The sequence below is a fragment of the Rana temporaria genome, chromosome 12 (assembly GCF_905171775.1).
Source record: "Rana temporaria chromosome 12, aRanTem1.1, whole genome shotgun sequence".
Classification (NCBI taxonomy): Eukaryota; Metazoa; Chordata; class Amphibia; order Anura; family Ranidae; genus Rana; species Rana temporaria.
Window position 1 is genome coordinate 24,638,420 of NC_053500.1, and position 18,564 is coordinate 24,656,983.

Here is an 18,564-nt window from a genome sequence, read left to right on the forward strand (position 1 = left end):
AATTCTAAACTTTCACGCTTTATCCAAAAGTGAATAAAAGTTTGGGCTGAAGTAACACTTAAACAAAAATATTGAGCCAACATGCTCCCTTTTTTCTGTCTTGTTATACCAGCACATATAACATGGCAATCAGGTATCCTGGCTGTTTATGGAGAATGTATTATGTATTGTGACAATCCCATGTAGAGCGGACTTTTATATTCCACTATGGTACCAAAGTGTCCAAACCTTTTACAAAGATTGGGATTTAAGATGTGGTAGTGAGTTTAGAACACTACATGTCACACAGTATAATAATGGCTTCCACCAGAAAGGAAGACATGATGACCCCTAGGTCACCAGGCTCACAGACAGGATTACTGCTCTGTGAAGTGAACCGGACATCCAAGGTCACCAGGAGGAAGAAGCTGGGTGACCTCCAATCATCTTTAATCTGGGAAAAAAATCCAGGGTCAGAATGTGACTACCAACACAACAGTCTGTGCACATTATGGCCCAAAGCAACCAATCTGAAACCCTCTTGTAGATAGTTTGAACACAATCATATGATATTTCTTAGCAAGTGATAAGGCACCACACATTTTTATGGTTCTTTACTGAGCGTCCTGACGGCTCATCTCTCCTGCAGTGCCTAGCCACTGATGGCCAAAAATGACCTGATAAAAGCAATCAATGTCAGCAACGTCAACCGTAAACGTCCATATAGACACATAAAAAGTATCCAGTGCCATGAGTGGAGATTTAAGGTTGGATCTAAAGGGACATAGCAAGTTTTTCTGACTGCCATAGGCACTTGGTATCACCCTGAGAATTGTATACATTATACAATTTTCTTTACCAAAACCATATAATATGGAGGTCCTAAACACTTTGACATGTATGCAGCCCTTGCACTACATAGTTAAAGGCAAATCTAAATGAAAGTGAATAAGAAAATTGTAGAATGTATGGCCAGCCTTAGGGATTCATAGACAGCTCAATTATTGCTAGCCTGAAATCTGGAGCATACCATCCATGGCAAGCATGATAGATTCTAACCCAAACTCTGATGTCAGATGACTACCAAACTAAAATTATCTGGTTAATAGTGGACAAATCTAAGTAGGACTAAAGTAAAAAGTAAAGGCCATTCTTTAAAACTACATTGGGACCTTCGACTGTACTAATACTGATTATCTGCTAATCAAATTACAGATTTTCTCCTGATGAAGCATCAATAGACGCAAAACTAGTCAAGATGCTTTTCGTGACCTACAATCCCACTGTGATATTCTCCCCTTGGGGACCATTATACCGATGATATGTATGGTTTGTCACAATGCTTTTAATTTTAATTTTATATGATTATGTGTTGTTTCTTATTGTTTTTGTAAAAAAAAAAAAAAATCTATATATATTTTCCTATATATGTCTTCTCACATCTGAATTTATGTTTTCTACCTGTACCGAGATAGTCCAATTGCTCCCGTTCTCTTTTTTATGAATTTTGGTGTTGGGGACCAAACTTTAGATTTTCTATATTTCTAAACTTCTTGGATGATGGTACGATTACTTACACTATCCTCATTGTGAATACTATTTTAGAGGCCATATTGTATTTTACATTGGGACCTTCATGAGAAAGATGACCCTCACTTCGCTTCTTTACAGCATTATGACTATGAGGTTACAGTTCAATTTTAAATAGAAACAAAATGATCGGGATGGTGTTTCAGGAATGGCACCTCACCTTCTTTCTTCATACCAGCCCGAAAACATTTCTTTAATCTGCAGTAACGACACTGATTCCTTTTGTCTTTATCGACCACGCACTGTCTACTGAACCTGAAATGATAAGCACAGAATGAGGTGAGCGTACATTTAAATAAAAACAAGGTACAGCGCTAAGTGAACAATGATATAACCAAAAAATTTGTGAAATAAAATTGGTGAAAAGCAAACAACTGTGACATAGAAGTTCCAAGTTATGAATAATGAAATCCATATACTGTGATCCACATCAAATTAAAGTGAATAGAAAGAAGTCCATAAATAGTGATATGCTTCAAGATGAGGTGAAATGAAATAAAATGAAAAATCTTCTTCCACCAAAAGGACACCCAAATCGTGAGATGTAGTCTCCTTACCACATATGTATGACCGTCGTTACAGCGGTCTGATTAGGCACTGGGATGTTTATAGTCTTCCCAAATAGACTGACTCCAGGCATATATGATGAAGTGGCAATTCCAAAATACACTCGCTCCAAGAGGTGAGTAGATGATTCAGACTCTCATGGAATGAGAAATAAAGGAAGACCCCATAGCATAATACCGTTTCGTCATCAAAGGACGTCGTCGGGGATATGCAGCCTAAGCACATGTGCACACTGAAATATTTTGTTTCGGAATTTCGTTTTCTTCCAAAAAATACATTTATTTAGTTACTCTCAAAATTCATTTTTATTTATTTTGCTTCGTTAAAAAATGCATTCATCCGAAAATCTGAAAAGATTCGACGAAGCAGCAAAACTGTATGATGCCGCAATTGTACATTTCCGGTCGAATGCTCCGCTCCGCCCACAAGCTAGAGTTCTAATGTTGTTAGACTAGTAATAATTATTTTTATTATTATTACTAGTCAACCAACATTAGAATTCTTCTATAGCCTATGGGCCGAGCATTTGACCATAAATGTCCGCTCGCGGAGATCGTATGTTTTTAGCTGCTTCGTCGAATCTTCATATCTCTATAATTTCGAATCTTTCCTCTCTATGTCGAATCTTTCCTCTCTATGTCGAATCTTTTCTCTCTATGTCGAATCTTCACGTCAAATCGTTTCTCTCTATGTCGAATAATCTTGGACTAATAGAGTTAGGTTAGGCACATTCAACCGCAGGTTCGATAGACACAGATTGCTATTGTCACCGTTATGTTGAATCTTCTATCTATATCGAACTGTTGTTGCAACAAAACGAAAATAAAGCATTTTTTATGTCAGATCTTTCGGATTTTGGATTCTGTGCATTCGTTATCGTTTGTTAGAACAAACGCGAACATCCCCGAAATTTGGATGAAAATGCATTTGGATGAAAACGGATGCACATGTCTAATAAGCAATAGCAATACAGCTTCGATTAGCTTAAGCTACCCAAAGATGGGTCACATTTCAGCCAATTCCTGCTGAATTGGCCAAAATTCAAGCCAAAGGTGGCCCGACAAGTACTAGACAGCTTGAAAAAAGTTGATTTAAAAATTGAGAAGAAAATTATCAGATGAGATGAACTCAATGTTCAGTAGCACTGATGTATTTGGACAACCACGGGTGTCAGGGCTGCCTGAATACAATAGCCAGCAGTGGAGATTCTGCTGATGAGTAAACAGCTGGACTCCCGAGTTCTTAGGAGTCCAAGGTTTTTAGAAATAGACAGAACCTGAATTAGTGTAGTAGTGACTTCTCTAAGCTATGGACAAGAGAACTGTGAGTAACCCAATAAGACATATTTAGTGTTTACTAGAAACGCCATGATGGAAAAAACCTCCAAACCCTTCATTATTCTATGTGAGTCACAGTGAAAGTGTGAAAGTGTGAAGGGGGGATAGAGCTACTTGTTTGGATTGGTAATAAGAATTGGAATCAACTGTCAATCAGCAAGGTGCTAGAGCACGCTTTGAGAACTGTTTTTTTATTTTCCTTTGGAATGAAAAAGGCCAACGTGCTCTCAGATTACTTTGAAAACACATCCATGATCCTCATCATTATGGGAACAAAGTGAGGATTCAATGTGGAAGTGAAGACACATCGATAACTACATCATTTCGTTCCACTCGTTTTCTCATCTAAACATTGATCTCTATTAGACAGCACTGCCTGGTTCCCAACTCATTTTTTTTTCTACTGCAGTTAAAGCTGAAATCCAGGATAAGGAAATATTGTCTAAACAGAAGAGTCCTGTGTATTCTGGTTGGATCTCAGTGTATTTTGTGTATTTCTTCCATATCTGTGCAGAAATCCATTGGATGTGGATTTCTCCGCATCCAATTCGCATGACAGGAGTAATGTACATGTATTGGCCTAGGAAGGGTTTCAAAGCCATTTCTAAGGCCTTGTACACACGACCGAGTTTCTCGGCAAAAACCAGCAAGAAACTTGCTGGGATTTTTTTTTTTTCTTGCTGAGGAAACCGGTCGTGTATACATTTTTCGACAAAGAAACTGTCGAGGATCCCGTCGAGCCAAAAAGAGAGCACGTCTTCTTTTTCCCCGAAGGGAATGGAGAAACTTTCCTTGTCGAGTTCCTCGACAGCCTAACAAGCAACTCGACGAGGAAAACGATGTGTTTCGCCCGTCGAGTTCATCGGTCGTGTGTACGAGGCTTCAGGCTTTGGAACTCCAGTGAACCACAGGGGGAGACATTATCCACAAATGGAGATAACTTGGAACAGTGGTGAACCTTCCCAGGAGTGGCCGGCCTACAAAAATTACTCCAAGAGCATGACGTCGATGACTTACCCAGATGGTCATAAAAGAACCCAGAACAACAGGCCTCAGGTAAGATCAGTGTTCATGATTCAACAATAAGAAAGAGACTGGGGAAAAAATGGCATCCATGGGAGAATTCCAAGGCCAAAGCCACTGCTGACCAAAAAGAACACAAAAGCTCATCTCACATTTACCAAAAAACATCTTGAGTATCCCCAAGACTTTTAGGCAAATATAAAATTTTACTTTTTGGAAGGTGTGCATCCTGTTACATCTGGCATAAAACTAATACAGCATTTCATAACAAGAACATCATACCAACAGTGAGGCCTCGTACACACGACCGTTTTCCTCGACAAAATCCATCAAGAAACTTGGTGGCAGAGCTTTTTTGCCGAGGAAAACGGCCGTGTGTATGTTTTTCATCGAGGAAACTGTCGAGGAACACGACGAGAAAAAAAGAGAACAAGTTCTCTTTTTCCTCGACGGGAGTCTCAATTTCCTCGTCGTGTTCTTCGTCGGGCTGGTTTTCGACGAGAAACACGTTCGTGTGTATGCTAAGAAACCCGCGCATGCTCAGAATAAAGTATGAGACGGCAGCGCACCTTCGGTAAAAGTCGCGTTTGTAATGGAGATAGCACATTCGTCACGCTGTAACAGTCTGAAAAGTGCAAATTGTCTCTTACCAAACTTTTACTTAACACGCAGTAACATGAGATTAGCAAAAGCAGCCCCAAGGGTTGTGCCAGTGGAATCGAACTTCCCCTGCCGTTGTATGTGTTGTACGTTACCGCGTTTGAGAACGAGGAGATTTGGTCTTGACAGTGTGTACGCAAAGAAAGCTTGTCAAGTTTCTCCACAAGCCTGACAAGGAACTCGTCGAGGAAAACGATGTTTCATTTACGACGAGTTCCTCCGTCGTGTGTACGAGGCCTCAGACATGGTGGTGGTTCGGTCATGGTCTGGGGCTGCTTTGCAGCTTCAGGACCTGGATGACTTACCATAATTGACGGAACCATGAATTCTAAACGCTATAAGAAAATCCTAAAGGAGAATGTTCAGTCATCAGTTCGTGACCTCGAGCTCAAATGCACTTGGGTTATGCAACTGGACAATGATACGTCAATGATCCGAAACACAACAGCAAGTCTACCTTCAAATAGGTCAAACAAAGCAAAATTTAGGTTTTAGAGTGGCCTAGTCAAAGCCTGAACTTAAATCCAATTGAGATGCTGCATCATGACCTTTCATACAGGCCGTTCATGCTGGAAAACCCTCCAATGTGGCTGAATTAAAACAATTCTGCAAAGAAGAGTGCGCCAAAATTGCTCCACAGCAATGTGAAGCCTCGTACACACGACCGAGTTTCTTGGCAAAAACCAGCAAGAAACTTGCTGGGATTTTTTTTTTGCAGAGGAAACCGGTCGTGTGTACATTTTTCGACGAGGAAACTGTCGAGGATCCCGTCGAGCCAAAAAGAGAGCATGTCTTCTTTTTCCTCGACGGGAATGGAGAAACTTGCCTTGTCGAGCTCCTCGACAGCCTAACAAGGAACTCGACGAGGAAAACGATGTGTTTCGCCCGTCAAGTTCCTCGGTCGTGTGTACGAGGCCTGAAAGACTCATTGCCAGTTATCGCAAACGCTTAATTGCAGTTGTTCTCGCCAAGGGTTTAGTTATTAGGTTTAGGGGGAAATTTTTTTTTCACATAACGCCAGGCAGGTTTGGACAGCTTTTTTTCCTTAAAGCGGGAGTTCACCCGAAATTTTTTTTTTAAACTTAGATTGATGCTCATTTTGTCTAGGGGAATCGGGTAGTTTTTTTAAAATCGAAGCCGTACTTACCGTTTTAGAGAGCGATCTTCTCCGCCGCTTCCGGGTATGGTCTTCGGGACTGGGCGTTCCTATTTGATTGACAGGCTTCCGACGGTCGCATACATCGCGTCACGAGTAGCCGAAAGAAGCCGAATGTCGGTGCTGCTCTATACGGCGCCTGCGCACCGACGTTCGGCTACTTTCGAGGAAAATCGTGACGCGATAGATGCGCTCGTCGGAAGCCTGTCGGAAGCCTGTCAATCAAGTAGGAACGCCCAGTCCCGCAGCCCATACCCGGAAGCTGCAGAGAAGATGCATCTCTAAAACGGTAAATACGGCTTCGATTTTAAAAAAACTACCCGATTCCCCTTGACAAAATGAGCATCAATCTAAGGTTAAAAATTAACTTTTTGGGTATACCTCCACTTTAATAAATTAAACCATCATTTAAAACTGCATTTTGTATTTACTCGGGTTATCTTTGTGTAATAATAAAATTAGTCATTTAAGTGTGACAAATATGCAAAAAAAATAAAAATCAGAAAGGGGGGCAAATACTTTTTCCACAGCATTGTATATAGTGAGAGTGCAGAGGAAGTCCACTCACCTGCAGGAATACATGTGATTCTTCCTGACGCTCCTCCTGAAAAACCCCTTGCAGCCATCACAGCTAGACGCCCCGTAATGTTTCCCCGTCGCTCTGTCACCGCAGATGGCACACAAAGAGTTAAGACCAATACCGTTTGCAGCGCTGATACAGGTCACTTCTGATGGTGAAGTATCTGTGGAGGATACAGAACAGGGAAACACTGCTGTTAGTACATTGCTATGTCTTATACACAACGGTTGTGGGTATAATACCCTGCTGTGTCGGGCCAACAATAAAGTGAAAAATACATAAACCAATCAGATCTCAGTTTGAGCGAAAGGTGAATTTTAATGTGTTGATCACATTCAATATGATTGTACACTCACCTTTAGACGTACCAACAACTACGCTGGGTTTATTAGGGTTAAGAGTGACATTGTAGTGCCTGGTTAACATGAGATTTATCCCTTAGCCTAGGTTCACACTGCTGCGAATTCAAAATCGCGGTAAAATGCGCGATTTTACCGCGATTTCGCGGCTGTGATTTTGCCGCGATTTCGGCCGCAATTTAATGTAAATCGCGGCCCGAAATCGCAAAAAGTAGTACAGGAACTACTTTTTGAAATCGCAGATGCGGCGTAGCACTGATTAGGACAGTGCCATTGCCGACAATTGCCGCCGATTTGAGATGCGATTTGACATGACAAACTATCTTTACATAGATTCTTACTCCAAAAGTACTTTGATAAAATTATTTATAAAATCTGATTTAGATAAAAAAAATCTAATTTAAATAATAAAAATCTGATTTTTTTTTTTTTTAAATCATTGATTTTTATCAACCCTGCAAGACAAGTGACAAGCAAATAAAAAAATAAGTAGTCCATTATCAATGCCACCTTAAGCTATGTTGGCCTTACACCTGTAGTCACTGGGGTAGATTCAGGAAGCAATTACGCCTGCGTATCCATAGATACGCAGCGTAATTGCTAAGTAGCGCCGGCGTATCAACTTTCTGTATTCAGAAAGCTCGATAGGCTCTTTTGCCGTCGTATCTTAGGCTGCATTCTGGCGCTGGCCGCTAGGTGGCGTTCCCGTAGTTGTCAGCGTAGAGTATGCAAATTGCACAAACGTACGCGCGCCCGGCGGTCGTGTTTTACGTCGTTTGCGTTTGTCGCTTTCGTCGTACGGCTGCTCCTGCTATTAGGAGGCGCAGCCAATGGTAAGTATAGACGTTGTTCCCGCGTCGCGATTTTCGAAATTTACGTTGTTCGCGTAAGTGGATCGTGAATGGCGCTGGACGCGAAGCAAATGAAATTTTCCCGACGGAGCATGCGCAATACGTTCGGCGCGGGAACGCGCCTAATTTAAATGATCCACGCCCCCTACGGGATCATTTAAATTACGCGCTTACACCGATCCCTTTTACGAAACGCCGCCGCAAATTACGGAGCAAATGCTTCGTGAATGAAGCGTAGCTCCAGTAATTTACGGAGGCGTAGCGTAAAAACTCATGCTGCGCCGCCGTACAGTGCGCGCCCCTACCTGAATCTACCCCACTGTTTGGAAGGCATTGAATCGTGGTGGGTGAGAGGGCAAGTGCCCACCTTTGCAAACCTTTCATTGGGACACTGTGTACAGACAGCTTTACCATGGGAATACTTTACTGCATTTCTATTTGAACACTGTATATAGACACCTTTAGCTTCAACCATTCCAAGAAATACCATTACCCTGTTACTGCACCTTATTAGATACAGTTACTGAGCCTCGACCGCCGGTGAAGACCATCAGGTCTGCAACTGGAACATTGATGTCATTAACTGCTTAAAGGGCCCTCATACCATTCTTGTTTGCTTGATCTCTCATTAGGATTAAAGGTTAAATAGGTTGGCCTTGGTTCCCCTTTAGAAGTATTGCCAGAATTAATGCTTAACTCTTGCTTATCCTTTCAGGTCATGTTCAAGTGGTAATTCATTGTACATACTAGTATATAATATTCTGTTATTGCCAAACTGTCTTAACTTGTATTATTATAGAGGAATTCTTCTGCTGTTATTTAAAGCTCAGTTGATATATTATCTCCTCTATGCAATAAGATCTTCTTTAAAGTACTCCAGTAAACGTTATTAGAATATAAACGCACTGAGTTGTTTGACTTATTACTTCAAAGGTGGTGCAAAGATGTCTGAACCCAGAGTGTCAGGTGGGTTGAAATGTTTACAGGGTCATTGTGATGCAGATGAGCAGGTACATCCAAGCAGTCCTCAAGGGGGTCGTGCTACACACATGATTGGATGATGGAAGTCAGCAGAGCTTCTGCTCATTTACTAAGATCTGCAGCAACTGCTCTTGCTCAGTCTATTTGCCTTTAGTAAATCAACCCCAATGTGACAGGTTTCCTTTATTGCTAAACTTCAGACAGAGGGGTTGATTTACTAAAGGCAAATAGGCTTTACAGTTGCAAGAGCAGTTGCTCCAGAGCTTCGTAAATGATGTAATCTTCACTTTGCAAAGAATAGCCAAACACATGCAGGGAAAAAAAACAAAAAAACAGCATCTTTGCTTGCACATTTACTAAGCCCCAGAGCAGGGGTCTCCAAACTTTCTAAGCAAGGGGTCGGTTAAGTGTCCTTCAGGCTTTGGGACGGGGGGGGGGGGGGGGGGCGGGGGCGTAATGTGGCCAGTGGGAGAAGAAAATGCCCCAGCATCAGTTCCCCATCATTGGGTTTTAATATGAGGAATAGTGCCTATACATTGGTTTTAATGGGAGGAATAGAGCCCCATCATTGGTTTTAATTGGAGGAATAGTGCCCCATTGATTGTGTCAGTAGGGGGAATGGTGCCCTATCATTGGTCAGTTGGTGGAATAGTGCCTCAAGGGCCAGATAAAGGCAAGCAAAGGGCCATATCCGGCCCCCGGGCCGCAGTTTGGAGACCATTGCCCTAGAGCAACTGCTCTTTGCAAAGTGCACAGTCTATTTGCCTTTACTAAATCAACCCCAGACACTTGCATTTAAATAGATTTTTCAGTAGCGACAAAAGAAATATACTGTATCCACTTTTGAGCAGCAAATAGCTAAACAAGCCCATATATTATCCCGTCACTGGGCGGTACATAGTACGTGGAGAGAGGAAAAATGTGGGAGGAACCCGGTAAGCCCCACCCACTGCAAGCTGCATGTATAGAACTACAGGGGGGGCGGAGACAAGACCAGTCTCCCTGCATGCACAAGGAGATAGAGCAGAGCTATGGGAGGGGCCCAGCAAGCTCCCCCCATTACAGGCTGCCTGTTAAAAACTACAGGAGGGGGCGGAGACAAGACCAGTCTCCCTGCACAAGGAGAGAGAGCAGCAGTGAGTCTTTAATACAGGAAGGCAAAGTGTCACACAGGATCACTGCTAGGGTTGCCACCTTTTCTTCAAGCCAAATCCGAACACTTGGGTACAGGGCACATTTTATTTTTCCAAGAAATACCATTACCCTGTTACTGCACCTTATTGGATACAGTTACTGAGCCTCAACTTCCGGGGAAGACCATCAGATCTGCAACATTGATGTCATTACTGCTTAAAGGGCCCTCATACCATTCCTGTTGGGTACAGGCCATGGGCGTCCGCTCCATAGGGCAAGGGGGGGGCAATTGACCCCCCCTGAAAAATCAAGACGGTGTTGAAGAGTGAAGAGCGCCGCAGTGACAGGCAGGTTAGAACAGGGAGAGAGAGGTGAGCTGCTGGCCGTGGCATTGCAGGGGGGGGGGCGGGGGGTGGTCTGGTATGGGGTGACGCCACTTCACCGGACCAACCAACCCCTTCTCTCGCGGCCGCGGGCTGTCTGAGCGGTCCCGGGCCGGATGTCACACAGGCACAGCGAGCAGAGTGAAGTCGCCTCCCCCTCCAGTGTTTATGTATACACAGGGAACCTGCTGTGCCGCCCTGATGGCTGATCTGAGGTACTGAATGGGATGGGGGAGGGAGGGCGTGTCTGTGCTGAAAGGGGGGGCTTGTTCTGAAGGGGGGTCCATCTTTGCTGAAGGGGAGGTCTGTGCTTAAAGGGGGTCCATCTGTGCTGAAGGGGAGGTCTGTGCTTAAAGGGGGTCCATCTGTGCTGAAGGGGGGGTCTGTGCAGAATGGGGGGTATCTGTGCTGAATGGGGGGTCCATCTGTGTTGAATGGGGGGTCTGTGCTGAAGGGGGGTCCATCTGTGCTGAAAGGGGGTCTGTACATTCTCTAGGCTATATTTATATGGGCATGGAGTGAAGCTGAATTATCTCAAGAGCAATTTTACACTGCCAGCTGGCCGCGTTATCGCTAAAGTGCTTTACCATCGTTTTAGCTGCTCTATTCGGTCGCTAGTGGGGCGCTTTTAACCCCCACTAGTGTTTGAAGAAAGGGTTAAATGCGACCGCTGATGAATTGCCCCCCCTGAAAAAATTTCAGCGGACGCCCATGGTACAGGCCACATTTTTTTCCCGCAGTATACACTATAAGATTATAAAAGACCTGGGACACCTTTGGCTGCCCCAAACAGAGTGGTGATGCAGCGCTCTGCGGCGAACAGTGGGTGTGGCCAAACTGCTCTTGCTGACATAATGCCCCCCCCCCCCCCCCAAGTGACGCCAAACCTGCCTCCAGCTCCGGAATGGCAACAGATTTTTGTGTGACTATCTCAGTTACTTGGCGAGCCACAGCCCAGTCTAAATAATGTGTCCGGGTTTCAGGCAGACTGAAACCCGGACACAAGATTCCAAACCCAAACTGTCCGAGTGAATCCTGGACAGGTGGCAACCCTACTCACTGCACAGATCTGGAAGAAATACACAAAGCTCACCAAGATTCAATAAGAATACATGGCTCTTAGACAATATTCATTTAGGTTTAATCTCTAGACAACTATTCCTATTTACTAAACTAGGAATAAAAAACTGAAGACTGTGGCAGAGAAGTGCAGCACTGTACTAGTGATAAATGTCACCATTCTAACTCTTGTGTCATTCTATAGGCCAGGGGTCTCCAAACTGCGGCCCGAGGGCCAGATGTGGCCCTTTGCTAGCCTTTATGCAGCCCTTGGGGCACTATTCCTCCCACTGATATGGAGACCCCTGCTATAGGCCATAAATCACCAACACTGATGTGGAAACAATAGATCACACCCAACTGTCCCCTCCCCCCCCTGTACACCCCACACCGCACAGATTGTATGATATGATTGTATGATATGTGTTTCTTCATTAGATCTGCAGGAAAAGACAACCCATGCAATGATCCCAGTCCATTTCACACACTATCTGGCTGCAAATATTAGTCTGTAGGATAAGTTTATCAGTCGGCATTGTCTGGACCACTCAGCAGTAACTTTCTCTAGAAAGTAAACTCACGATGAGTTCATGGGGAAACCGAAATGCTAAGGTGTGTGTCTGCAACGGGGCAAGACCTCTGGCCAAGATTCTAGAACATCCAAATTCACACCAACTCAAGACCATTTACCGACAAACTGAGGCAAACTCTTTTTAGGATAATGGGGAAGCTGTAGAACCCCATTAAGGGATTCCTCTTACATGCACTGCGTTTTCACAGGGACAGGAAGTGAGAAAAAAGCTTCCCAGCGAGCCAATCATCTGATAGGCGATCCCTTTTCTGATTTCGATGGACTGTCCCTGATTTGGAACAAGTTCCTCTGTCCCTCTTTCCTCCTCATTTTGGTCTGATCTGTATAGTTGTATATCCACTTCCATACCAGGCACTTACGCACCTTCCCGCCCAAGCTAATTTTCAGCTTTCAGCGCTGTCGCAATTTGAATGACAATTGTGCGGTCGTGCTACACTGTACCCAAATGAAATTTTTAGCATTTTGTTCCCACAAATAGAGCTTTCTTTTGGTGGTATTTGACTTTTCTGTCATCTTAGTGGTTCAATTGGCAAAACATTTTTATAAAATAAAAACAACGCTTTCCTCTTCAGTAAAAGTCCAATGTGACCCACCTCTAAAGACTCTTTATTGGCTCATTATTGTGATGGGTGACCTCAATGACCAATAGGGAACAGGACCCAACTTGACTTTTACAGGAAAAGTCACCATTTGCATAGAGTTCCATCTGTCTATAAATCTAGATCTACGAATCATTTTGACACAAGGCTTTCACTGCCTTTTTATTTTCTTGTATGCTCAATGGCTCCCCCTGCAGACAAAAGCCAATCAGGAGTGTGAGTCCCCAGAAAGCCAAGGCTCTTGTGGACATCGCTGGATCGAGAGGGGGTTCAGGTAAGTATTAAAGTGATTGTACAGTCTCGTTTTTTTTTAAAAATAACAAACATGTTATACTTACCTCCTCTGTGCAGTTGGATGTGCACAGAGCGGCCCGGATCCTCCTCTTCTCGTGTTCCTCTTTGCTGCTCCTAGCCCCTCCCTCCTGACGAGTGCCCCGACAGCCCAGCAGCTTACTATGGGGGCACCTGAGCCGAACTGCAGCTCCGTAAAACCATTCAGCCACGCAGCTGCCGTTTGGCCCCATCCCTTCTCTCGCCTGATTGGCTAACCAAGTTTGATTGCCAGCCACAGAAGCCAATGGCATAAAATGCATTAGGATAAAAAACCTTCAGCCTTTACAACCACTTTAAGGTTTGAGTGTAATCTTGAACTTCCAGGTTGATGACAAGTCTAGGTAATGTGTATGTAAAACTAAAACTTTTTCTAGTTTTGGATAGAGTAGGGAATGGTTAAGACCTGTTAGTGGAGTTTTCCTTTACTTCCTGTGCTGGACTCTGCATTCACTATATCTGGTCTCCCCAGGACTCTGCATTCACTATATCTGGTCTCCCCAGGACTCTGCATTCACTATATCTGGTCTCCCCAGGAGCCTGCATTCACTATATCTGGTCTCCCCAGGAGCCTGCATTCACTATATCTGGTCTCCCCAGGAGCCTGCATTCACTATATCTGGTCTCCCCAGGAGCCTGCATTCACTATATCTGGTCTCCCCAGGACTCTGCATTCACTATATCTGGTCTCCCCAGGACTCTGCATTCACTATATCTGGTCTCCCCAGGAGCCTGCATTCACTATATCTGGTCTCCCCAGGACCCTGCATTCACTATATCTGGTCTCCCCAGGACCCTGCATTCGCTATATCTGGTCTCCCCAAGACTCTGCATTCACTATATCTGGTCTCCCCAAGACTCTGCATTCACTATATCTGGTCTCCCCAAGACTCTGCATTCACTATATCTGGTCTCCCCAGGAGCCTGCATTCACTATATCTGGTCTCCCCAGGAGCCTGCATTCGCTATATCTGGTCTCCCCAGGACTCTGCATTCACTATATCTGGTCTCCCCAGGAGCCTGCATTCACTATATCTGGTCTCCCCAGGACTCTGCATTCACTATATCTGGTCTCCCCAGGACTCTGCATTCACTATATCTGGTCTCCCCAGGAGCCTGCATTCACTATATCTGGTCTCCCCAGGACCCTGCATTCACTATATCTGGTCTCCCCAGGACTCTGCATTCACTATATCTGGTCTCCCCAGGAGCCTGCATTCACCATATCTGGTCTCCCCAGGACCCTGCATTCACTATATCTGGTCTCCCCAGGACCCTGCATTAACTATATCTGGTCTCCCCAGGACCCTGCATTCACTATATCTGGTCTCCCCAGGACCCTGCATTAACTATATCTGGTTCCCCCAGGACCCTGCATTCACTATATCTGGTCTCCCCAGGACCCTGCATTCGCTATATCTGGTCTCCCCAGGACCCTGCATTCGCTATATCTGGTCTCCCCAGGACCCTGCATTCGCTACATCTGGTCTCCCCAGGACCCTGCATTCGCTATATCTGGTCTCCCCAGGAGCCTGCATTCACTATATCTGGTCTCCCCAGGAGCCTGCATTCACTATATCTGGTCTCCCCAGGACCCTGCATTAACTATATCTGGTCTCCCCAGGACCCTGCATTCACTATATCTGGTCTCCCCAGGACCCTGCATTAACTATATCTGGTTCCCCCAGGACCCTGCATTCACTATATCTGATCTCCCCAGGACCCTGCATTCGCTATATCTGGTCTCCCCAGGACCCTGCATTCGCTATATCTGGTCTCCCTAGGACCCTGCATTCACTACATCTGGTCTCCCCAGGACCCTTCATTCGCTATATCTGGTCTCCCCAGGAGCCTGCATTCACTATATCTGGTCTCCCCAGGAGCCTGCATTTACTATATCTGGTCTCCCCAGGACCCTGCATTAATTATATCTGGTCTCCCCAGGATCCTGCATTCGCTATATCTGGTCTCCCCAGGAGCCTGCATTCACTATATCTGGTCTCCCCAGGAGCCTGCATTCGCTATATCTGGTCTCCCCAGGACCCTGCATTCGCTATATCTGGTCTCTCCAAGACTCTGCATTCACTATATCTGGTCTCCCCAGGAGCCTGCATTCACTATATCTGGTCTCCCCAGGAGCCTGCATTCACTATATCTGGTCTCCCCAGGACTCTGCATTCACTATATCTGGTCTCCCCAGGACTCTGCATTCACTATATCTGGTCTCCCCAAGACTCTGCATTCACTATATCTGGTCTCCCCAGGAGCCTGCATTCACTATATCTGGTCTCCCCAGGACTCTGCATTCACTATATCTGGTCTCCCCAGGACTCTGCATTCACTATATCTGGTCTCCCCAGGAGCCTGCATTCACTATATCTGGTCTGCCCAGGAGCCTGCATTCGCTATATCTGGTCCCCCACAGTACACACAATATGGAAATGCAATTATTTTAGTAAATATGAACCGCTAAATACCTTTTCTCACAAGCAGTATATAGCAGTCTTTTTACGTCGGCAGAATGGCATGGGCAGGCAAAGCAACATACAGGTACGTTGCTTCGAATCTGCCGCCTAGCGGGCTCCGAGACCCGTGGAGAGGCAGAACGGCATTTCCCTGTTCTGCCTAGTGATAGGACACTGATCCTCTGCTCCCTGTCATCGGGAGCAGTGATCAGTTTCGTGTCACTGGTTGCCCAGCCCCCCCCCCACAGTTAGAATCACTTCCTAGGACACACTTAACCCCTTGATCGCCCCCTGGTGGTTAACCCCTTCCCTGCCAGCGTCATTTACACAGTAAACAGTGCATTTTTATAGCGATGATCGCTGTATAAATGTGAATGGTCCCAAAATAGTGTCAAAAGTGTCCAATGTGTCCGCCATAATGTCACAGTCACGATAAAAATCGCCGCCATTACTAGTAAAAAAAAATAATAATGATAAAAATGCCATAAATCTATCCCCTATTTTGTAGACGCTATAACTTTTGCGCAAACCAATAAATATACGCTTATTGTGATTTTTTTTTACCAAAAATATGTAGAAAACGTATGGGCCTAAACTGAGGAAAAAATTATTGTATAATTTTTGGGGATATTTATTATAGAAAAAAGCAAATAATACAACTTTTTTTCAAAATTTTCGCCCTTTTTTTGTTTTTTAGCGCAAAAAATAAAAACGGCAGAGGTGATCAAATACCACCAAAAGAAAGCAATTTCGTTTGGGTGCAACGTCGCACGACCACGCAATTGTCAGTTAAAGCGACGCAGTGCCGAATCGCAAAAAATGGCCCGGTTATTTAGCAGCCAATTCTTCTGGGGCTGAAGTGGTTAAAGTGTCTTTCTACTTAAAGGGTCATGTGTGCTACAATATGACGGTACAATGTTGATATTGTTTTCTTTAGATGAGGCTTGTCAGGGGATCTAACCCTTCTTTACTCTATAAAAAAACTAAAAACTAAGGCCCGGATTCAGAAACAAATGCCTATCTTTAGGCGGGCGTAGCGTATCTCATATACGCTACGCCGCCGTAACTTTGAGAGGCAAGTCCCGTATTCAGAAAGAACTTGCGCCCGAAGTTACGGCGGCGTAGCGTATATGGGCCGGCGTAAGCCCGCGTAACTCAAAATAGGCTGGTAGGGGGCGTGTTGTATGCTAAATAGTCGTGACCCCACGCAATTGATGTTACTAACGAACGGCGCATTCGCGCCGTCCGTGAAAGTATCCCAGTGCGCATGCTCCAAATTAGGCCGCAAATAGTCATTGCTTTAGACGTGAATAGAGTTGAGCGGACACCTGGATGTTCGGGTTCGGGGCCGAATCCGAACTTAAAAAAAAAAGTTCGGGTTCGGGAACCCGAACCCGAACTCCGAACCCCATTGTAGTCAATGGGACACGGACTTTTAGAAAAAAAAATGCGCGGAGGTCCCTGCAAATTCAATAACCAGACCCTTTAGGTCTGGTATGGATATTAAGGGGAACCCCGCCATCAATTTAAAACAAAAATGACGTGCGGTTCCCCCTAAATATCCATAACCAGACCCGTTATCCGAGCACGTTGACCTGGCCGGCCGCAGAAAAGAGGGGGGGACAGAGTGCGGCCCCCCATCTCCGGAACCGCACCAGGCCACATGCCCTCAACATGGGGAGGATGTCCCCATGTTTTTTTAAATTGACGGCGGGGTTCCCCTTAATATCCATACCAGACCTAAAGGGTCTGGTTATTGAATTTGCGGGGACCTCCGCGCATTTTTTTTCCCGAACTCCGATCCCGGACCCAAACTTTTTCCAATTATTCGGGTTCGGGTCCGGATTTGGGAAAAACCCAAAGTCCGTACCGAACCCGAACTTTACAGTTCTGGTTCGCTCAACCCTAGACGTGAACGTAACTTACGCACAGCCCTATTCGCGTACGACTTACGCAAACGACGTAAACGACGCAAAATTCAATGCTGGCCCGACGTCCATACCTAACATTGGCTACGCCTCATAGAGCAGGGGTAACTATACGCCGAAAAAAGCCTTACGTAAACGACGTAAAAAAATGCGCCGGGCGCACCTACGTTTCTGAATCGGCGTATCTAGCTCATTACCATATTCAACGCGTAAATCTACGGAAGCGCCACCTAGCGGCCAGCGTAAATATGCAACTAAGATACGACGGCGTAAGAGACTTACGCCGCTCGTATCTAGGCAACTGTGAGGCGTATCTGATTCTATGAATCAGGCGCGAGTTGCGACGGCCCGCATTCGGAGTTACGACTTCTTTCTGAATCTGGCCCTAAGTCTGGTTGAATTTCTCACCAAAACGTATAAGAGGTGAGGGATCTTCTATATGGAATGCTCTCACAGCACTGGGTTCTCTTTTATGATGACTAAAGGGTGCCATTCTGGCCACGGGACATATCCCCACATGACAAGGCTGAGGTTTACTATAGATAGGGCATGTTTGCCTTGTGTTGTTTGCTGTAGATGGAGGACACAGGGGGTGTTAGATGTAGACATTCTTCAGCTAAGTGGTTTACACATGTAGAGTGGTCCCCTCAGAGATAACCCAGCTATGCCGCCACTTTCAGTAAAAGTCATGCGTTGGAAAAGTCTTCCCTTGAAATACCCTGACTTGGTATAGTGGACAAATGTACCAAAAACCCATCTTTTCCTGTGGGCTAGAGCCTTTCCTATCTTATGTTGGCATCCTTGATGATTGCTAATGGGTATTTCTTCATGCGGAGGTCCAACGCAAACCTATCTGCACATGTTCATTTTGACGTGATCTGTTGTAAAACTATGTAGCACCCTGTAGTGTGCTAGAATAGGTGTACATAGTTAGCTGTAGTGTAGGTAAGTTTGGCTTTGGCTGAGAGTCAGGCCTGGGTTGAATCTGGGT

The 18,564-nt window shown here is 44.9% G+C and overlaps 1 protein-coding gene across 2 annotated transcripts in view; it reads right to left on the reverse strand.

Moving 5' to 3' along the window:
* The window catches only part of HNF4A (hepatocyte nuclear factor 4 alpha), a 133,924-nt gene that overhangs the window by 21,720 nt on the left and 93,640 nt on the right, over positions 1-18,564 (reverse strand). For both annotated transcript variants that reach the window (XM_040331853.1, XM_040331852.1), the window contains exons 2-3: positions 6,881-7,055; positions 1,730-1,824 (exon numbers count right to left, since the gene is read on the reverse strand). In XM_040331853.1, the coding sequence (XP_040187787.1) occupies positions 1,730-1,824; positions 6,881-7,055 (270 nt within the window). The remainder of the gene's footprint in view (positions 1-1,729; positions 1,825-6,880; positions 7,056-18,564) is intronic.